Source organism: Mastigoproctus giganteus, chromosome 3 (assembly GCF_048544385.1).
Source record: "Mastigoproctus giganteus isolate SK-2022 chromosome 3, ASM4854438v1, whole genome shotgun sequence".
NCBI lineage: Eukaryota > Metazoa > Arthropoda > Arachnida > Uropygi > Thelyphonidae > Mastigoproctus > Mastigoproctus giganteus.
In genome coordinates, this window is record NC_143577.1 from 99,605,498 (window position 1) to 99,629,548 (window position 24,051).

General features: G+C 39.4%; 2 protein-coding genes across 3 annotated transcripts in view; one reads left to right on the forward strand and one right to left on the reverse strand.

Moving 5' to 3' along the window:
* Nucleotides 1-24,051, forward strand: part of LOC150088182 (solute carrier family 2, facilitated glucose transporter member 1-like) — a 345,132-nt gene that overhangs the window by 250,282 nt on the left and 70,799 nt on the right. For both annotated transcript variants that reach the window (XR_016546731.1, XM_090369368.1), the window contains exon 7: nucleotides 14,819-14,917. Coding sequence is in view for 1 of the 2 variants with exons in the window: in XM_090369368.1 (XP_090225494.1) it covers nucleotides 14,819-14,917 (99 nt within the window). In the remaining variant the exon portion in view is untranslated. The remainder of the gene's footprint in view (nucleotides 1-14,818; nucleotides 14,918-24,051) is intronic.
* Nucleotides 1-24,051, reverse strand: part of Scox (Synthesis of cytochrome c oxidase) — a 307,125-nt gene that overhangs the window by 43,075 nt on the left and 239,999 nt on the right. The window lies entirely within an intron of this gene.

Sequence of the window (24,051 nt, forward strand, 5' to 3'; positions counted from 1 at the left end):
CAATCGGAACACCAGCCAATCATATTTACAGCTCTCCTACCAAAAAAAACCTTGAATATCCCCAAAACCAAATATGCTTAAGGTCATTGCCCGCAATTCCTGAACCCAGTGCGCTGCATTGAAGCTGCATCTACTATCTCATGGAACATCTTAGATGATTGTGAACTGAGCCTCACAATTGATTTAACGACCATATGGATCAATACTATTGCCCTTCATACCACTACCAAGGCCGTCACTATCACCCTGCACCCAGAGCATGGGGTGGCGCCTCCGTAGCCAAGTGGGAAGGAACAGCAGTGCATAGCACACGCTTCTTGATTAGACCAGGGTTTGAGCCCGTCACTACCAAATACGGAGGATGCGGAAAGGTCAGGGAATGACCACCGCATATCCCGGAGCAATATGGCCTTAGTTGCTAATGCTCCTAAATAACAAACAACTCAACCCAAGTTTCCACTCCAAATGGAAAGACTGGCCATGTCCAAGATCGCATTGCATTCTTCAGAGCTAGGGCCGAATTCAACAGACACAAATCAGCAGCAATCAAGAAGCACCTTGAAAGAACCCTAAAAAGGGGGAACCATTCTACAAAACAAAAAAGGTTAGTCCTCCCAATAACATTAACCTGGTTGAGTGGCTCGACTACATCACCAGATTTTCTAAACAGCCTCAAGCTCTAACTAACCTGCCAGGTTTCAGTCACTCTCATCCCACTGGTGGGGGTCACTAAAATCCGAATTTCCAAGAAACAACTGATACAGGCCATTAATGCTCTCCCATTCACAGCAACCACGGGTTACTATGGCATTCCTCAGTTCTTCATCAAATGCTTGTGTCTTCATCGTCAATCCACTCCTCAACCTATATAACAGATGCCTTGAAGATCATTACTCTCCACCACAGTGGAATAGGTACTCTGCCCAGCCTCTTCCTAAGCATCAACACTCAACTCTCCCTAGCCAATACAGACCCATCGCTTGCCCCCTCTGTATTGCTAAAAATCACGAAGAAAGCTCTACTACCATCCATCTCCCATCATGTTCTCTGCAACAGTCCTGAGCAAATACACTACGGGACCTCTGGAAGATCAACTATAACTAATCAACGACAACACTGCACATTTTAGAAGCCTTAGAACAAAGACAGGAGCTGTCAATTATATATCTTGACATCCATTCTGTTTGATGCCATATACATACCCCAACTCCTACATCTACTAGAAAGCTATTTCGATTTCCACGGCAACGTTCTCTGGTTCCTAGAATCTCTTCTATCCAAGAGGACCCTTGTGCTAAAGATTGGAACAAAGACCTTCATGCATTAGATAACTGCTGGTGTGCCTCAAGGAGGGGTCCTGTCCGGCCTTCTCTTCACAGTAATCATAGTGCTGTTCATGGCCAGCAAATGCAATTTGATCATATATGCTAACGATGTCAAGCTCCTTACTAGGATATTGCCATCCGGCTCGGCAGCCGAAACCACTTAGCAAATCAACAGGAAACTACAGGACATAGCTGACTACCTCAATGCATTCAACCTCCAAATCAACCCCAACCCCTGAAATCGGCACATATCATCTTTTCACTAAAGGGCAGTTCAACAATGCTGGAGCTGCGCTCATTGGTTCCTCAGTTCCAAGTGTTCAAACGCACAAAGATCTGGAGATTGTTTTCGACTCCAAGCTGTCCTTCACTCATGTTAGCCTTATATATTTGAGGATGACTTCACTATGCTGAGTTGCCAAGCAATGGCTGCTCCACACTAACAACCTACACTTGGTAAAAAGGTATATCATATGAAATCTATACTTTATGCCTCAAAGATATGGGCCTCGGCTGCCGAATCCAACATTAAAAGGATATTTGCTGCTAAATTCTGGCTTCTAAAATGGGCCAACACCAAACTCCACCTTCCCCCAGCTCTCAGATCAATGCAGTTAGCAGATGCCCTTCAACAGGGGTTTGGAAATGAAATTAGCTTGGTGAGGACGAAGTTTTTACAGCTCCAGCTAATAAAGAATTTTTCTTAAATTTTTACCATTTTTATTGACTTAATTGGCATATTAATTTACATTCTAGAAGTAGCTTTATATACCCAGTTATGATACTTAATTTATTTTGAACTTAAGAGATTTTGTGGGTTATTACTTAGTATTGGTAAAACTTGTACTGTTTGAAACTTGCCGCCATTGTGTAACATCAATACAGAATAGCCTTAGGTATATCTCAAACTTAATAGCGTAAGGTATAACATAAAACTAGATAGAAAAAGCAATGTAGTAGGAATCTGTTAGCTTAGTATAGTATAGTATTGGCAATTAATCAATTAAATTTATAAATCCTTTTAATTTTTATTGTTAATTAAATTGTATTTAAATGGAAATCATGCCCCAAACTAGAGCAGCAAAGCAAATTGTGAAAGTGCTGTGGTTCGGGGGAAAACGGAAGGGGTCAATTCTCAAGCAATATTAGATGCATCACAGTCGAAAAAAATGTGAAAAATACAACATGTTTACGGATCTCTCTCAAACAGGACATGATCTAGCCGTGGAGGATGTCTTTGTGTGTGTGCTTGGTGCAAGAATGTGAAGAAATTACATGCCAACTTAGCGTTCTGATGGAAATTACAGCTTCTGAAGACTAGGCACATGCGAGGTGATCTGATTGAGGTGTATAAGGCCTTGAATGGATTGAGCAGACTCAATGCTAATGGGATTCTTCCTCTTGCTCAGATTACAAACCTGAGCGGGCATAGATTCAAACTGAGGAAAGACAGTTGTAGAACAGATGTGCAAAAGTTTGCCTTTAGCCAGCGGGTAGTTGATTGCTGGAAAAAACTTCCATCTGTTGTTGTGGAAGTTGATAGCTTAATTAAATTCAAGGCAGAACTAGACAAACATTTGGAACGAATGGATCAGTAAAATGGGAAGGGTGTGTTTTTTTTTTGGCTGATTCTGTATAAGCTTGCTTTCTTGCATCATGTGCTTCTACTAATGCTAATGCTAAACTGCGCAGGCTCTGATCCTACTTTGGAGAAAGAAGTCTGCTATTTATGGTCAAGATGGCCACTGCTAAAATTACAAAGCCGGATTTCTGGGATAGTAGTAGTAGTAGTAGTAGTAGTAGTAGTGGCACATGATGCAAGAAAGCAAGTGTAGGAGCTTATGCAGCATCAGCCAAAAAAAAAAAAAAAAAAAAAAATCACACCATTCCCTCCAAATGCCTGTCCAGTTCCTCCTTAAATTTATTTAACCTATCAACTTCTACAACGACAGATGGAAGTTTCTTCCAGCAATTAACCACCCGCTGGCTAAAGGCAAATTTCCGCACATCTATTCTACATCTGTCCTTTCTTAATTTGAACTTATGTCCCCGTAGGTTGGTAATCTGAACAAATGGAAGGATACCATCAGAATTCAGCGTGCTCAACCCATTCAAGGCCTTATAGACCTCAATCAGATCACCGTGCAGGTGCCTAGTCTCCAGCCACTGCAATTTGCAGAACTTAAGCCTCTCTTGGTAAGAGAATCCCTTCATTCCCCTCACCAATCGTGTTGCTCTTCTCTGTACACGCTCAAGCAAATCTACATCCTTCCTAAAATGAGGCCTCCAGACCTGTACGCAGTACTCAAGGCGTGGCCTGACCATTGCCTTATACAGAGGGACAATCACCTCCTTTTCCCTGCTAGCAAAATTCCTATATATCATTGACAAAACCCCATGACCTGCCCTAGCAGCCTGTCTGCACTGCTCAGAAAACTTCATATCTGACTGCACAATTACTCCCAGGTCTTTTTCATTTTCTACCACCTTAAGTGTAGTACCACACAGTTGGTACGTTTCTCTGGGGTTACTTCTACCCATATGCAGTACTTTGCATTTGTCAAGGTTGAACTTCAGTTGCCACTTCTTAGCCCATCTGCCCAAATTATCTAGATCCTGTTGCAGTAGCACTCTGCCATTAGTGTCATTAACAACCCTGCCAACCTTTGTGTCATCTGCAAACTTCGACATTAAGCCTGATATACCTTCATCAATATCATTGATAAATACACAAAACAACAGTGGACCCAACACCGAACTCTGTGGGACTCCACTAATAACATTAGTCCACGAAGAGCAGCACCCATTGATTACCACCCTCTGCCTTCTCCCACTTAACCATCCTTTTATCCATTGTAGCAACTTACCCTTAATACCATTCTGCTTCAATTTGTACAGTAGTCTTCCATGCGCAACAGTGTCAAAAGCTTTCCTGAAATCCAAGTATATGATATCAAAATTATTTTTTGCATCCAGTTCCTTTGTGACCACATCATAATAACCAATCATATTTGTCAGACAAGACTTTCCCTTAACAAACCCATGCTGTGTTTGAATTATTGCTGCAGTCTTGTCTAGATGATTCTGCAATGCATCTTTAACCAGCGACTCCATTATTTTACCCGGAACAGAAGTTAAACTAACTGGTCTGTAATTACTCGTGTCACCCTTCGATCCACCTTTGTGAATTGGGGACACATTTGCACATCTCCAGTCCGTGGGAACCTCCCCTGAGTCCAAGGATGCTCTCATAATTATGGCTAAAGGTTTGCTTAGTTGCTTTGCCGCCTCCTTTAAAATAACTGGATAGATCCCATCCACCCCAGGTGCCTTTCTTATGTTTAACTTCAACAATTTCTCCTCCACTTTGCTCTCAGTTATTACAAAATCATTAAGCACACTGCTACAATTTGATAACCTTCTTCCATTTTCAAAATGTAATAATTCCTCACATGTGAATGTAGATGCAAAATACTCATTCAGTTTGTTTGCTATCTGAGCAGGATCATCAACAGTCGAACCATCGATGTCAAGTGGACCAATCATATTCATCCCCTTCCTTTTAGAGTTTATATAAGTAAAGAAATCCTTGCAGTTTTTCTTAGCATCTTTTGCCAAAGATTTCTCGTAATCCGCCTTCGCCTGCCGAACCTCCTTTGTGACCTGATTACAGACTAGCTTATATCTGCCACAGGCTTCTGCGTCACCTGATAATCTATATGCATCCCATGCATTTTTCTTCTCTGTCACGAGTCTCATTAGTTCATTTGATAACCATTTAGGCCTAAACCTTGAACGATATTTCTTAATCGGTATATAAAGTCTAGTAGCTTCCACGATTAATTCTTTGAATGCATCCCACTTAGAATTTACTGTTTGTAACATCGTCAGTTGATCCTACTGTACAGAATTTAAAAACTGTCTGAGACCACTGTACTCCCCTTTACGGAAGCAAAAACCCTTTCCTTTACCCCTGACGGTAGTTACCTCTTGGTGCATTCCTTCCCCTTATCTCCAGTCTTCAGCACAGCTGCTAGCCCACCATAACCAGCTAGTGCTTACCGACAGATTTGTTCCAAAGCAAATGCTGCCCTTACTGCAAGCGATCAATGGAGACTTCCAAGAAGTGGTCAACAACAAAAGATACAGGAAGAGAATCCTCGCCAAACTGAAAAGTTAGAACTGTGCCTTGCCTTCCAATAGTCTGGATGTATGTTATTTAAATATCCATTGATTACAAAAGTTGTCTCAGGTCTAAAAACAAACTAATTGCTCTATTTACTTCAGTCCTATTTAAAAATTACTTCTATTTAAATATTAGCTGCTTTGTATATTATGTTTGCAAATACCCCTACCTTTTAATTTATAATTCAAATTCATTGATCCTTGAACATATAAATCCCTGGCCTGTGGCTGTGACTGGTAGGTTGAAACATAAACAATATTTTGTATCTTATTATTATTATCATTGTTGCAATATAGATTGTTCTTCTTCTATATTAGCTGTAGGTTATTTCTGTTTCCTGTAGTTTATATTATACGGTATCTGTAAATGATGTTTTTGATTTTGATAGTTTTTTATTCAAAATTATTTCAAGCTACACTTATGAAATACATACCAGCTGAAAGATCAATTCAGTAAGTTTTATGAACATAAAGTCATTGGTAAAGTTCAATATGGGCATCATGAGTAACTCGAATGATATCATAGTGATATTCAATCTCCTGCCACACGATGTGTTTCATTTTGTGATCAATTTTACAAAAGGCTTCTGTGATCTGTGCCTTCAGCTTCTACAGTGTCATTTGTAGTGAAGAGATGTACACATTATCCTTCACATAACCACACAAAAAGAAATCCATTGGTGTCAGATCAGGCAGAACACACAGTATACTTTCTCAAGCCTGGTCGCCATTTTGGCAAATGTAGCGCTGCATAGCGGGTAGAATGCAAAACTGGCAGTCTAATGCCAATTTTAAATAAATCTTATTGAATTGGTCTTTCAGGTGGTATATTTTTCATGAGTGTAGCTTGAAGTAATTCTGAATAAAAAAAAAATATCAAACTCGGAAACATTTATGGACACCCTGCATATTATGGTTGTAAACTTTTCTGACCATCGGTCAGAAGAGTTTACAACTATAATAGAATCCCACTTATTAACATTTCGGACCAAGGGCATTTCAGATAGTTGATTTTTTTTGGATAATCTTTTCTAAATGTGCACTATATATAAAAGGGAATTGGGGAAAATTTGAGAGAAAAATACAGTAATTTGCATTTATTATTTATACATTATGTACCGTATATGTTTATACAATTTTAAAACAGCCAATGATTTGCTGCTTGAAAGTCAATCTTTTTTCTATTGCAAGATTCTTTTTAAAATAAAAAAAGTTGAAAAGGACTGCAATTTAGAGCCCATAGGTGGTTGTTAAGCATTTCTCTTGGTTTTTATTTCTATGGTATATATAAACCATCATAACGTTCCATCAGTCTATCATAATATTCATTATAACATCTGTTCTGTATGATTAGATTAGTATATAAATTATGAATCTATTTTCTCATCTGTCAAAATTTTTTTTTTTAACATGGTTCGTTATGAAAATAAACTATAGCTAACGTGCAGAGTAGATTTTAATCAAAACCCCTGTTTATGGAAAGTTAAATTGTAGGAATTACAAATAAAAATATAAGGAACAGTGTATTAAACAAAAAACAACTAAGAAGCCTGATAAAATATCTACAATAACTGTTCTTCTATGAATTTAAGTAATTTATGTAATTTTGTATTATGGAATTATTTGAATTATTATCCTTTGTAGGCTTATATATTTTTTTTTACAGTGAAATTTTTTGTATCAGATCAGTGTGGTATTATATAGAAATGATATGGGTGAAATTTGTCCTTCCTTTCTTCATTTCTAATTAGTGGTAGTGGCATATGATGCATGAAAGTAGGCTTATAAAGCATCAGGCAAAAAAAAAAAAACCCCTTCCCACATCACCTGTCTATCCAATAATTTATCTAGTTCTTGATTTATTCAAACTATCCACTCCCACGACAACTGATGGAAGTTTGTTCCTTTTGTTCTTTAGGGCTGAGTTACTGCTATGGTTAAAGGGATTGTTGAGTGGAAAAAGGCAGGGTGTTTATCAGTGGGCACTGTTCTTCTTGGATTAATATTATTAGTGCAGTCCCCGAGGATTGTGTTCTGGGCCCATTCTTGTTTTGAATATTTATCAAGGATATTGATGATGGTATATCAAACTTAATGTTTTCAGATGATACAAAAGGTTGGCAGAGTGGTTAATCAGGGTAGTGGAGAATGAAAAAGACCTCAGGATAATTATGCAGTCAGATATAAAGTTCTCTGAGCAATACAGACAGGCAGCCACAACACCTCCTATGATTTTGTCCATGGTATGTAGGAATTTTGCTAGCAAGGATGAGGAGGTGATTATCCCATTGTATAAACAATGTTTAGGATATGCCTTGAGTACTGTATACAAATCTGGCTGCCTCATTTTAGGAAGGACTTGGATCTGTTGGTCCAGATGCTCAAAGAAGAGCAACAAAATTAGTGAGGGGAAATGAAAGGGGTGCTTGTACCAGGAAAGGTGAAGTTCTGCAAATTGTGGTATCTGGAGACTAGGTACCTACAAGGGGGGGGGTCTGAGTGAGATATTTAAGGCTTTGAATGGATTGAGTAAGTTCAATGTTGATGGAATAATTCTTGTTGTTCTGACTACATAGACTAAATGGGACAAAAATTAAATTGAGGAACTTTCATTGTATTATAGATGTGCAGAAGAATGAATTATAGATTTGCATTTGGGCAAAGGATTGTTGGAACAAACTTCCTGAAATTCAGGGAAGAACTAGACAAACTGTTAGATGGGATAAATGAGTCATATGGAAAGTGATGCTATTCATTTTTATATTTGGTATGAAGTTTAAATTTGAAATGTATAATATTGATTGACATTAGTAGTCGCATATGATGCAAGAGAGCAAGCTTATACAGGATCAGCAAACACACACACACACACACACACACACACACACACACACACACACACACACACACACACACACACACACACACACACACACACACACACACATTCCATTTCATCTCTCTATTCCCTCCAGAAGTTCTGTATAGTTCTTCCTTGAATTTATTTAAGCTATCAACTTCCACAATGACAGATGGAAGTTTGTTCCAGCAATCGACCATCACTGGCTAAAGGCAAATTTCTGCACATCTATTCTGCAACCGCCTTTACCCAGTTTGAATTTATGCCCCCTCAAGTGTGTAATCTGAGCAAGAGGAAGAATCCTATCAGCATTGAGCGTGCTCAAACAATTCAAATCCTTAAACACCTCACAATTGCCTAGTCACCAGATGCAACAATTTGCAGAAATTAAGCCTTTCTTGGTAAGAGCACCTCTTTGTTCCCCTCCCCAATTTTGTTGCCCTTCTCTATACTTGTTCTAGCAACTCTATATCCTTCCTAAAATGAGGCCTCCAGACCTGTATGCAGCACTCAAGGTGTGACTGACCATTGCCCTATACAAAGGAATAATCACCTCCTTATCCCTGCTAGCAAAATTCCTATATATCATTGACAAAACCCCATGAGCTATTCTGGCAGCCTGTCTGCAATGCTCAGAGAACTTCATACCTGACTTCACAATACCCCCAGTCTTTTTCATTCTCCACTACCTTGAGTGTAGTACCCCACAGTTCATACTTTACTCTGGGGTTACTGCTACAAATATGCAGTACTTTGTGCTTGTCAATGTTAAACTTTTCAACGTTTATGGTAAACCAATTTGGACAAGTTTAGATAATGCTTTACCTTTTTTGGATCCATGTTTCAAAAAACAATCTTTGGTTATCCAATACACGGCTTTTGAAGTAAGTTGTTCCATACAATACAATATCTCTCTCTCTCTCTCTTTAAGCCCCCTGCATAAGTTGGTTTTAGCAGGCGCCTCCGTAGCCAGGTGGGCAGGAGCAGCAGTGCGTAGCACACGATTTCTTTAGCATTAGTAGAGGCATATGATGCAAGAAACAAGCTTATGCAGCATCAGCCAGGGGGGGGGAAAAAAAAAAAACGCTCCCATTCCATTCCTCCGTTCTTTCCAAATACCTGTAAAGCTCAGCATTAAATTTTTTTTTATTATTATTATTAGCTATATGGTGCAATGAAGACTGAGGCTTATGCTGCACCAGCTAAAAAAAAATTTCCAAGTTACCCTAACAGAGAGAAAGAGAGAGAGAGAGAGAGAGAGAGAGAGAGAGAGAGAGAGAGTCAGAAGTAGAAGGAAATCACCAAGGAAGAGAAGAATGATTATATCCAGCTCAGGACCCTGGGTGTGCCAAGCCCATACTCACCAGATGTGAGCCCCTGGGGTTCAGGCTATCAACTTCCACAACAAAGGATGGAAGTCTGTTCCACCAACCAACTACCTGCCGGCTAAAGGCAAACTTCCGCACATTTATCCTACATCTGTCTTTCCTCAATTTGAATTTATGCCCTCTCAGGTGATTATTCTGAGCAAGAGGAAGAATCCCATCAGCATGCTCAAACCATTCAAGGCTTTATACACCTCTATCAGATCACCTCGCAGGTGCCTAGTCTCCAAACCACTCTAATTTGCAAAACTTAAGCCTTTCTTCATAAGAGCAAACCTTTGTTCCATTCACTAATTTTGTTGCCCTTCTCTGTACTTAAAATGAAGCCTCCAGACCTGTGTACAGCACTCAAGGTGTGGCCTGACCATTGCCTTATACAAGGGGATAATCACCTCCTTAGCTGACCTGGCTAGCCGGGTGGGTAAAGGGCCTTCCTGGCAACCCAAAGGTTGCCGGTTCGAATCCCACCTCACGCTTGGATCAAAGTACAGTAAACCCCCGCTATTCGCGGGGGTTATGTTCCTGAGAAATGTCGCGAATACCGAAAACGTGAATAGTGAGTTATGGCTCCCATAGTAATAAAGGGGTTCCGTTCCAAAGTATGAAATATATAAGAAAAACTAGTCTAAAATTTTGTATATGTATGTATTATATGTACCTTCATAATATGACTATGTACATAGACAGAACATAGTGAAATGCAAGCATATGGCATCGAAATGAAAATAAGAAACAATTTAATATTAAATGTAATATTTATTAGAAATTTCAAACAAATCTTTCAATCCAGCACCTTTGCTATAGCTAAAAAAACTTATCCAGCCAGTGCTATCACCAGTTTCGCTAAAGTGTTGATAAAGGAGTTCTTCCTTTTCACGAATGATGAGTGAACTTAATGGAATTTTATTTTGAGTTTGGTCTTCTATCCACAGATTTAAAGCTTTTTCCATTTTTTCTAATTTAACATCACCAGTTACAGAGCAAATTTTTGAAGCAATTAGTGCGTTTTCACGGACACTACGGCGGATTTTTTCTTCCGATTTCTAGATTGATCGCACCTTTGACTCATTGATTTTATAATGTTTTGCCACTGAGAAGACACTTTCACCAATAGAAATTTTGTCCAATAACTCAATTTTATTCGCTAACGTCATCACCTTCTTTGATATTTTCACATTCCCTTGTTATTCGTAGCCATATTTTTAGCATTAGCATTAGCATTAGTAGAGGCATATGATACAAGAAAGCAAGCTTATGCAGCATCAGCCAAAAAAAAAAAAAAAAAAAAACACACACACACAACCACTACTCCCATTTTATCCCTCCGTTCGTTCGAAATACCTGTCCAGCTGAGCCTTAAATTTGTTTAGGCTATCAACTTCAACAACAAGTGATGGAAGTCTATTCCACAAACCGACTGCCCGCTGGCTAAAGGCAAATTTCCGCACATTTTTCCGATATCCGTCCTTCCTCAATTTGAATTTATGCCCTCTCAGGTGATTATTCTGAGCAAGAGGAAGAATCCCATCAGCATTGAGCATGCTCAAGCCATTCAAAGCCTTATACACCTCTATCAGATCACCTTGCCGATGCCTAGTCTCCAGATTCTGTAATTTGCAAACTTAAGCCTTTCTTCGTAAGAGCAACCCTTTGTTCCATTCACTAATCTTGTTTCCCTTCTCTGTACTCTTTCCAGCAGCTCTACATCCTTCTTGAAATGAGGCCTCCAGACCTGTATACAGTACTCAAGGTGTGGCCTGACCAATGCCTTATACAATGGAATAATCACATCCCTATCCCTGCTAGAAAACTTCCTGTATATCATTGACAAGACACCATGAGCTACTCTTTCAGCTTGTCTGCACTGCCCAGAGAACTTCATATCTGCCTGCACAATTACCCCCAGGTCCTTTTCATTCTCTACCACTGTCAGCGTAGTACCACAGAGTTGATACGTTGATCTGGGGTTACTGTTTCCCATATGTAGTACTTTACGTTTGTCAATGTTAAACTTCATTTGCCACCTCTCAGCCCATCTACTCAACCTTTCCAGATCCTGTTGCAGCAGCATAGCATCAGTAGTGTCCTTAACAACCCTGCCAACCTTTGTATCGTCTGCAAACTTGGACATTAAGCTTGATATACCATCATCAATATCATTTATAAATACAGAAAACAACAATGGACCCAACACTGAACCTTGAGGAACTCCACTAATAATATTGGTCCACGTTGAGCAGTGTCCATTGATTACCACTCTCTGTCTTCTGCCATTCAACCATCCCTTTATCCATAGGAGCAATTTGCCTCCAATGCCACACTGCTCCAATTTGTGCAGCAGTCTTCCATGCGCAACAGTATCAAAAGCCTTTCTAAGATCCAAATATATAATATCAAAGTTATTCCCTGCATCCAGTTCTTTTGTGTGTGTGTGTGGCGCCTCCGTAGCCAGGTGGGAAGGAGCAGCAGTGCGTAGCACACGCTTCTTGATTAGACCGGGGTTCGAGCCCGTCACCACCAAATATGGAGGATGCGGAAAGGTCAGGGAATGACCACCGCATATCCCGGAGCAATATGGCCTTAGTTGCTAATGCTCCTAAAATCCAAATACCAAGTTCTTTTGTGACTACATCATAGTATCCAATCAAATTGGTCAGACAAGACCTGCCCTTAACAAACCATGCTGTGTCTGAGCTATAACTGAATTCTTGTCTAGATGGTCCTGCAGTGCTTCTTTAACCAGTGCCTCCATTAATTTTCCTGGAACCGAAGTTAAACCATGTGTCAGCCTTTGATCCTCCTTTGTGAATTGGGGTCACATTTGCACATCTCCAGTCTATGGGTACCTCCCCTGAGTCCAAAGAAGTTCTCATAATTATGGCTAGGGGTTTGCTTACTTCCTTTGCTGCCTCCTTTAATATAACTGGATAGATCCCATCCACCCTGGGTGCCTTTTTTATGTTTATCCTCAACAATTTCTCCTCCACTTTCCTCTCAGTTGTTAGAAAATCATCTAGCTCACTGCCAATGTTTACTTCACCTACGACATTCCCCTTCCTGAATAACTCCTCATGTGTGAATGTAGATGCAAAATACTTGTTTAGATTGTTAGCCACCTGAGCAGGATCCTCAACTGTTGAACCATCAACATCCAGCGGACCAATCTGATTCATCCCTTTCCTTCTTGAGTTTAAATAGGTAAAGAACTCTTTTCTGTTTTTCTTTGCATCCTTTGCCAAGGATTTCTCATAATCTGCCTTTGCCTGCCTAATCTCCTTTGTGACTTGGTTACAGACCAACTTATATCTATCACAGGCTTCCATGTCACCCATTAATTTGTATGTATCCCATGCATTTTTCTTCTCTGCCATATGTCTCATTAGTTCATCTGACAACTATTTAGGCCTGAACCTTGAACAATATTTCTTAATTGGTATGTAAAACCTAGTAGCTTCCAAGATAACTTCTTTGAATGCTTCCCATTTTGAATTTGCTGTTGGTAACATCATCAGTTGGTCCCACTGTATAGAATTTAAATACTGTCTCAGACCATCATAGTCGCCTTTACGAAAGCAAAAACCCTTCCCTTTACCTCTGATGGTAGTTACCTCCTTGAGTAAATCCCACTTCAGCACACTGTGATCACTGCCACCTAGTGGTTCCTTTATCTGCAGATTATTAATGCATGAAGAATCACTATTGATAATCAGATCAAGAGTATTACTCCCTCTAGTTGCCTCCCGAACATGCTGGTGTAGAAAACAATCATCCAATAAATCCACAAAAGCCTTGCTAGTGTGTGAGTGACCAACTCACAAATTCCAGTCAATATCTGGGAAATTAAAATCCCCCATTATAAGACTCTCTGATTTACTGGCCCATTCTATTTCCCTGTACAGTATCTTATTATACTCATCAGAGTCATTAGGCCTATAGCACACTCCTACTCTCAATTTTGATTTACCTATGCTTATGTCACACCAAACTGACTCGACACTGCCCTGTCCATCGATATCGACTGGCTTCACTTCCTTGGATTTTATGTGTTTCTTAACTAATAGCATAACCCCTCCTCCCTTCCTATCCTGTCTATCCATTCTGTAGACGTTGTACTCCCCAAATTTCAGTTCTGCATTCCTTATATCTGTGTGACACCATGTCTCTGATATCCCAACAATATCTGCCTTTGATGTTTTGAGCAATACCTCAAATTCATCAAATTTATTTACTAAACTCCTAGCATTGGTGTACACGCAAGTATACATGCACCTGTTTCTATTCTTAGCTACCCTAACAATCGGTTAGAAAGAACTTGTCCAAATAAAGTCACTTTTTTCCATTAACACATTCGAAAAAGTCTGTTTTACACTGCAAAATGGTAGATTTATCATTTTTGTAAGCATATCAATTTATAAGCATATAAATTAAAAGCAAATGACGAAACCTTCCATGACAAGCGCATAACACACACTGAACAAGGATTAGTGAGAAAGATCCACGCTCGCGATTTTGTCACCTCTCCCCCCACCCACTGAGCGCTGTTTTGAACGGGAAAGATAATTTTAGCCATGCCCATGTTTTTTTATGGCGGAAAATGTTCACAGCGCTTTAAAATTCACATTTTTTTAGGTTTCATTTTATATTAAACCAGCGATCGCGAATACAGATACCGCGAATAGCGGGGGTTTACTGTACTGCAAAAACCTTGGGAGGTGCATTATGGCCACAGAAGCCGATGCGCCAACAACTACAAAAAAAAAAAATTTTAAAAAAATATCAAAATCACCTCCTTATCCCTGCTAGAAAAATTCCTGTATATCATTGACAAGACACCATGAGCTACTCTTGCAGACCATCTGCACTTCTTAGAAAACTTCATATCCGCCTAATCTAGTAGTCAGTCAAATCATGCCTGGTTAGGCAATTTCAGCATTCGGGATTACCTAATCTAAATTATTAGGTTCCATTTTTGTGCCTGCATCATATATTTATAGCACAGAGAACATGAGATAATGTAATGTTTATCTCACATTCAAAATTATCATAATTATTTTATTTTACAGGTAACACTTTATGAAATGTGGCATAATCTTACTCTTCGTACTCCATTAATGATTGCTGTGGTAGTGATGCTCTCGCAACAGCTGTCTGGAATTAATGCTGTATGTATTTTTGTTTTGCAGAAAAAAATGTTTTTTTATTTATAGAATTCAGTTATGTATAATTAAAATTTCAAAATTATAAAATAGTTAACAATTGTTTTGATTTTTGCAAAATTAAGAAGAGGATTTCCTCATTCCTCTCCTCTCTTTCTCTCTCTGAGTATTTAAACTGTGCCGATCATTACAGTTTCTTGCTGATAGCAGATACTATATAGTGACAATTACCCAAACAAATTGGTGACAATTACCCCAACAAATTGGTGGAAATTGTTTAATGTGAGCTGTAATGTAGTATGCAAAGTTAGAACTTAAAGATGATAAAATAACTAAGTCTGTTTTGCTATTTTCAAAAATAGGAGGATTTATTTTCATCTTTGTTTGTATTTTTTGGCTGAATTGCTAAATTGTTCTTTCTGTTGATATTATGGCCTCCATATATGAATTTCAGGAACAATAAATATTAATAAATAAACTTTAATAAATTGAAATCCCTCCACTTTAATAAATTCAGCTCCCTCCACTTTAATAAATTGAAATTTCTCTATTTAATCTGGTAGTACTAGCACCCAGTCACAGATCCCTCAGTGAAATATTTATTGTGCATTAATTGCTGGTTCAAGGATTAGCTGCTGTTACTTTTGTTTATCTCCCTAAGTATATTGTGTTATTATCAGTGTTATCAGTAATTTTAGAAGTGATATGTTATTATTTTCTCAGAATAAAACATAAAAGGTCTGACAGAATAAATACTGGTGATGATATTTTTGTTTTTAGTTTGTGGAAACTAAGCTATTCTAGGTGTTTGGTGTGACAGATCTCTCCAGAAAGTAGCTCTTTATAGTACATTATTTATTATTTCAGAGTTTGTGGCTAAGACTTCCCAGAGTGCCACATTATTTGTTTTCTGTGAATTCACGTGAAAATAATAGATTAAGTGCTACTCTTTGTGTTATTTTGCTTTAAACTTTGTATAGGTTCTATATTACAAGAGGTATGATTATATAACAGTCAGAAATAAATAAATAAATTAATTAATTAAAAAATATAAATAAATATATACACTTAGTGATCACTGAATTGTGACCACTCCATCTGTAATGGACATTGCCATATAGTTCGCAGTATAAAATGTATAGTAGTAAAGTAGGAGTTATGTGACATAGTAATAACATTATCGTGTTTCAAAAGGGCATGTTGTGGAAGCAACAGAACTGTAAAGATTACGCAAGGTGGATGTTTGTGGTGTGTGAAGAGTGCAGCACATTGTGTGGGCTCAAAGGCATGTCTCTGTGTGACAGTTAACATCACAATACAATATGGGGAATGGAAGAACAATATCCCAAATGACAATGTGCCACACACTCAGACATATGGGGTTCCACAGTAGACTACCGAAGAAACACCCTGAGTTGATTATCATTGATGGTTAATACTGCGGTTGGGAGCAACAGTGCAGTAGCACATGCTTTTGAGTGGATCATACTTCAAGCCTGTGACTGCTAAATACAATTAATGATTATATTCATGATTTATTGTAAACTCCTCTGATCAAGTGGTCCTGCCAGAGTACATAGTATATGATGCTTAGGGTCATGTAGCACCAATGGTTCCCCACAACTCCACGATCAGTTCTTTTGTGTGGTTTATGTGGTATACTGTATGGTTTATCCGGCCTCTTAGCCTAGGGGCCCGTGGCATAGCCCCAATTACCAAAACCATCAGTTTCTGTCCCCGGGGCAGTGACGGAAACTGGGGGTGTTGGTAGCTCTTCACAGGCTCCCCAAGGCTAAGTGGCCAGAGAAATAATACAACCCACACTAATACATCACAAAGCACACACTCTGGCCTTAAACAGTGTATTTTATTCTACACAGAGTAATAATGCAGAGCTGGGGGAATTCCCCCGGTGCTGCCAGGCAAAAAAACACTGTCACTATGCATGCAGGATGGGGTGGGGCAGAGGTTAAAGTGGGGAATGTTATTATTATTATTATTAGCAATATGGTGCAAGGAAGCCTGAGGCTTATGCTGCACTAACCAAAAAAAAAATTTCTGAATTACCCCGAGAGAGAGAGTCCAAATCCAATGTTGGGAAGTCAAGTCCAGAAGCAGCAAGAAGGCAGCTCCTGCAAATGGGATGTTGATTTTAGAAGTGGCATCATGAATTTGCTGGGTTTGTCGGCTGTCTGTGATGTCATTGGTTGATGGGATTAGTTGAGTGATGCTGGCAGGATTGTGTGCCAGCATCACTCAACTAATAGTGTTAAAACTTGGTAGTAATGTTCCTCAGTAATAAATAGATGTTCTTGCCCATGGGGCAGGTTGTGAATTCAGGTGATGAGAATGCATCTCAAATCTTTGTATGAGGGGAAAAAAGTATGAAAGGTGGTTCCAGTCTTCATTGAGTTCACAGTTACAGTGAGGGTCTTCTATGATGTTCATGGAGGCAAATTTGCCATTTATAGATCCGTGGCCTGCGATAAGAAAGGTTGTATGGAGCCGGGGAGAATCATGGAGGTTTGGGGAAGACCTGAGTGACATCTGGGAGGATTTTTAATAGTAATTGGAATTTTTGGAAAAGAATTTCTTAGTAATTGGACTTTTTTGAGAAGAATTTCATATAATTGGACTTTTTTGAGAATTTCATAGTAATTGGACTTTTTTGAGAAGAATTTCATAGTAATTGGACCTTTTGGGGAGTTGGTCTCATTTTTCAGAATAGTAGCTTGTTGAAGTCCTTTGGATAGAATGTATCCTTCCCATAGACCTGGAGATTATTTGCAGGGGACTACAAAGTCTTAGACTACCATCTATCCAAAGGACTTCAAGCTACTATTCTCGCAATTGAGACCAACTCCCTAAAAGGTCCAATTAATAAGAAATTCTTTTCCAAAAAGTCCAATTACTAAGAAATTCCTCCCAGATGTCACTCAGGTCTTCCCCAAACCTCCTCCATGATTCCCCAGCTTTACAGTGCAACAGGTGCAAGTAATAATTAAGAGAATGCTCCGTGGATGGTGTCAAGTTTTTTCATGTTCCCAGCAAGCGTGACCCTTGCAAACCACACACCAGCATAGTATGTAGTAATAGGTAAAAGGATAGCCTTGTAGGAAGCACTAGGGAGTGGTAATGTAGTCCCCAGTCGCTTTTACTGATCCTAGCTACCATGGCAGTGTAGTTCCAAACTTTGGACTGTAGATATGCCAAGTTAGGATGGAATGTCAATTTGGTGTCCAGGAAAGGTACTTAGGGGCCTGGATGCAAAAGGGGTTGAGGCCTCGTTTATTTATGTTGAGACTTTGATGGCTCCCTCAATTGGGTCCCCTGGTGCAGTGCATCCAATGCACCCCCCATTTACACGTCCCTGGCCTAGGACAAAGCTGTGGTACTTCATTTCAGTGGCTCGCGCCGACCGGGCTAGCCGAGTGGGTAAAGTACCTGCCCGGCAACCCAAAGGTCGCGGGTTCGATTCCCGCCTCGGGCTTGGATCAACGTACTGCAAAAACCTTGGGAGGTGCAATATGGCCACAGAAGCCGATGCGCCAACAACTACCAAATCAAAAAAAAAAAAAAAAAAAAAAATCAGTGGCTCGCCTGATTGTTTTGCCCTTGATTTTGAATTGGAGTGGTCTGCTTGTTTGAAGAGAGCCTTTGAGCAATACATAGGGGTTGTTTTTTTTTTTTCAGGTGAGATCTGCAGCTTGTATGTGTGTGTGTGTGTGTGCACCAAGTCTTAAAGATTTTGCAAGGAATGGTTAGTAGATGCTTCATGTGAGGCCCTGGAGTCTCCAGCAATTGGTGAAATAAGATTTGTGTGTTTTGGCTTGTCTGAGGAGTCTAAAGACTTGGCCACCAGAACAAGTCAAAGGCCCCCAGTGAAATTCACAGCAATGACAAGGTATTTAGATGTAAAAGAGGTTGCTGTTGTGATGAGGTGTTTGAGGTCTTCCTCAGAGCTGCAGCCATGAAGCGGGATTGGTTGTAGTGGTACTGAAATCTGGGGAGCAGAAGGCATTTGAAAAGTTTACTAAGGACAGAGAATAAGGTGATTGGCCTGTAGAATTTCGGTTTCTTTGGTGGGTTGGAGGGGTTCTTTAGTATAAGACAAAGGTTAGCCAGGGAATGGGCTGTATTTATTTTAATTTATGATAAGCAGCAAGTGGTGAATAATGCATTGCAGCCACTTATGTTTGCTGTCCTAATTTTCTTTATATTCTATTTTTCTCTCTTCTTGTATATTTAGTTAAAGTTTTCAATTTATTTTACATGGTCAGTAGTGAGACGATATGCTAATGCTGTGCTCATACATCTATAGCCCAATATTTTCTGTATGTATTCTAATTTAACAGTGACTTTATCAGTGGTATGGTGTCACCAGTGAGTGCTAGGATCTGTTCTGTTATTTTACACTGCATAAGGGCCACCACTATTCAAATCCATTACATTTGCAGTTCAATCTGTGTATTGGTTTGATGATGCATGGATTTGTCTAATGTTCGAAATGCAGTAATTCCCTGGCCATTGGTCTTGTGGTCCGTCAAGATGGGCATAATGGTTAGTCTATTTTATTTATTTTCATTTTGTTGGTCAAGTGTTGTAGTTAGTTTTCATCTCTGTTTTTAGTGTTATTTCACATAATTTGGACCTGATGCTGTCATCTGAATGTCGTTAAATTTCAACTAACTGGCATATTCTAAATTTTCTGTTATTTGGCATTCTATTAATTGGCTTTTTCTAAATTATTTTTGGAGCATTCTTCCTTCTGCAATACCCTTTATCTTGATCCCCTCCAGCCCTTTTTGTTATATTACATATGGGTTTATTTTTATATTTCTTTCTATTGGTTTGCCATGCTACTGGCATTTGTTTAATTTTAATTTATCATAAGCAGCATGTGGTGGATAATGCATTGCAGCCACTAATGTTTGCTGTGCTAATTTTGTTTCAATTCTATTTTTCTATCTTCTTGTATATTTAGTTAAAGTTTTCACACACACACACACACACACACACACACACACACACACACACACACACACACACACACACACACACACACACACACACACACAGGGTGTTTCAAAACTGTAAATCCTTTGCTAAGGGTGGTTTTATTAAACATAAGATAATATATTTTTAATTTTTGGTTTCATCACCACAGGATTTTACAGATGTTACATGTTACAAAAGGTGTTCAAAGTGCTGTCCTTGCATCCAAACGCAGTTTTGTAGTCTTCTCTGCATTAAGTTGCGAATCCTCAGGGGCATTCCTGGGTATTTATGATTTTCTAAATGGCTCCTTCAACCTGACACTGCAATTCCTCAGGTGTGTTAATGTCAGAAGTGTACACCAAGCTTTTTACATGACCCAGATACAAAAATCCATAGGATTTAAGTTTGGTGATCTGGGAGGCCACTTAGCATTAGCATTAGTAGAAGCATTTGATGCAAGAAAGCAAGCTTATGCAGCATCAGCCAAAAAAAAAAAAAAAAACCACTTTCACTTCACCCCTCTGTTCGTTCAAAATCCCTGTCCAGCTGTGCCTTAAACTTATTTAGGCTATCAACTTCCACGACAAGGGATGGAAGTCTGTTCCACCAACCAACCACCTGCTGGCTAAAGGCAAATTTCCGCACGTCTATCCTACATCTGTCTTTCCTCAATTTCAATTTATGCCCTCTCAGGTGATTATTCTGAGCGAGAGGAAGAATCCCATCAGCATTGAGCATGCTCAAACCATTCAAGGCTTTATACATCTCTATCAGATCATCTCGCTGGTGCCTAGTCTCCAGACACTGTAATTTGCAAAACTTAAACCTTTCTTCGTAAGAGCACCCCTTTGTTCTATTCACTAATCTTGTTGACCTTCTCTGTACTCGTTCCAGCAGCTCTGCATCCTTCTTGAGGCCTCCAGACCTGTATACAGTACTCTAGGTGTGGCCTGACCATTGCCTTATACAAGGGAATAATCACCTCCTTATCCCTGCTAGAAAAATTCCTATATATCATTGGCAATACACCATGAGCTACTCTTGCAGCCCATCTGCACTGCTCAGAGAACTTCATATCTGCCTGCACAACACCCCCAGGTCCCTTTCATTCTCTACCACTGTCAGTGTAGTACCACAGAGTTGATATGTTGCTCTGGGGTTGCTGTTTCCCATGTGTAGTACTTTACATTTGTCAATGTTAAACTTCATTTGCCACTTCTCAGCCCATCTGCTCAACCTTTCTAGATCCTGTTGCAGCAGCATAGTGTCAGTAGTGTCCTTGACAACCCTGCCTACCTTTGTATCGTCTGCAAACTTCGACATTAAGCTTGATATACCATCATCAATATCATTTATGAATACAGAAAACAATAATGGACCCAACACTGAGCCCTGAGGGACTCCACTAATAACATTAGTCCACGACGAGCAGTGTCCATTGATTACCACTCTCTGTCTTCTCCCCCTCAGCCACCCCTTTATCCACAGCAGCAATTTGCCTCCAATGTCACACTGCTCCAATTTGTGCAGCAGTCTTCCATGTGCAACAGTATCAAAAGCCTTTCTAAGATCCAAGTATATAATATCAAAGTTATTCCCTGCATCCAGTTCCTTTGTGACTGCATCATAGTATCCAATCAAATTGGTCAGGCAAGACTTCCCCTTAACAAAACCATGCTGTGTCCGAGCTATAACTGAAGTCTTGTCTAAATGATCCTGCAGTGCTTCTTTAACTAGTGCCTCCATTAATTTTCCTGGAACAGAAGTTAACTCACAGGTCTATAATTACTTGTGTCAGCCTTTGATTTTCCTTTGTGAATTGGGGTCACATTTGCACATCTCCAGTCTGTGGGTACCAAGGAAGCTCTCATAATTATGGCTAAGGGTTTGCTTACTTCCTCCTTTAATATAACTGGATAGATCCCATCCACCCCGGGTGCCTTTCTTGTGTTTATCTTCAACAATTTCTCCTCCACTTTACTCTCAGTTATTACAAGATACACACTTTACAGGCCCACCTCTACCTATCCACTGTTGACCACATCTTCTAGTTAGATTCCGAGTCACAACTCAAGCAAAATGTGCGGTGCACCATCATGCATAAACCACATGTTCTGGCGTTGCTGAAGTGGAACATTATCATCATCAAAGAGGCAGAACATTCTGCAGGAACTGAAGGTACAGCTCTCTTGTTAGCCTATTTGGCGGAAAGTGTGGTCCAATTAGATTCTCTCCTAGTAGTCTTGACCAGACATTCAACGAGAAACATTGTTGATGTCGTGACTCGTGTACTGAGTTAGGATTAGGATTTTCATCGGACCAAATGAGACAGTTATGTCTCATTTGGTCCGATGAGACATAACCCAGCTTCGTCAGTGAACAAATTGTTGTTTAAAAATTGGGGGTTCAGGACACACTGTTGTTGCATCCACTGGCAGAAGTTCACTCTGGGAGGGTAGTCTGTATTGCTGAGACCTTGTACACACTGGATATAGTAGGGGTACAGTAATGGCAATGTAAAATTCGCCACACACTGTTATGACTCAGTACACACTCTTGCAGAGCAACCCACCTTGTCAAAATTCCTTGATTTTGTTCTATTCTTTCTAACACCCTTTCCTCATCATCAGGTGCTATGGTTCTAGGCCTACCTGCTCGTACTCCATGTTTTCTAAGGTGTTGATGTACCCTGATGAATGTGTGCCTGTTGGGCTGCCTTCACCAAGGAAATGCTTCTTGGTACAAATGCGCAGCCTTGAGTGCACTGCTTAATCATACATGAAGTGCATGTCCACATACTCTTCGTTGCTGTAACCTCTTTCCATGTTGATTATCCTTTGATAAGTACTAGTATGCCTGCTACATCTCAGAGCATTGAGAGATGGGAAAAGGAGAGAATGAGAATAACCTAACCTAAAGGTTATGCTCGTGTTGTTGCGTGTTCGCAGTGCTGCTATTACCTGTTTCAGGTATCTTTGCAACTGGTAGAGAAGGGGATGGGGAAGCTTCACTTTCCCAGACCCTAAGTGAACCAATGGTTGATCATCTAAGATAATGTAGGCAAAGCAAGTGATGATTCTATTATATTATAATAGGGGGAATCACTGATTTCTTTCCCATGAGAAAACAGTTTACATGGCGTGGCATGTAACCCAATGTTTTTTTACTGGCCAGATTAGTTTTATTAACCAAGAACAGTTCAGTATAATTATCATATAATAATTTTCTGATAATTATTATAATAAATACATTTTATAAAAGTTTATTTATTTAAATCCTACAATTATGTTCACTGTACGTTTGGCATTTTATAAGGAACTCTATCTATTGGCAACTTTAAGAAATTTTGAATGAATTGTGACATTCGTTATAGCGAATGTTCATAAACCGAGAGTTCCCTGTGTATATATATATACAGTCAGTCCTCGTATAGCACGACAGTTATGTTCCTAGAAACCCTTGTGCAATGCAAAATCGTGCAATATAAACAACAGGCCCTATGGGAAAAGTAGGGTTAGGTGCCAAACACCCAAGTTCGAACACACATTTGTAACTAAAACATTACCAAACACAATAAATAAATAATATAAATATAAAAATAAATAATAAAACTATTTACGTAATAAAATATTGCTAATGCTTTTGCTTCCATCATAAGCAAACTTTTGTTTGATTTTCTATCCAAACAGATGACAGCTGTTCCATCCCTTCCAACTCTTTGTGTCTTGATCTAATGGATTTTAATTACACTTTGAGTTGCTATGAAAGTTTTTATTTTCTTTGCATTCTTTCTAATTCTCGGCGTTGCCTCATTGATGTGCAATATCACAGTCTTTCATTTCACTCAAAGCGTTTCACAGTTTCATATTTTTTCGCTATCGACAGAGGCGGACTGGCCATAAGCCTTACCAGGGAAACCCCAGTGGGCCGGAGGCCGGTGTGAATTTGGCCATAAACCATAGTGAGGCCACTACAAATTTTCCCGGGCAAGAATTTTTGACCCAGTCCGCCTCTGTTTATCGAAATTGCTTTTCTTTTTCTCTCTGAATCTGTAGTGTCTTCACCAGGACGCTTCCTTTTCACACCTTTTAAGTATTTCACTCATTTTTAGGGAATAAAGCACAATTACAAAATGAGGAGGC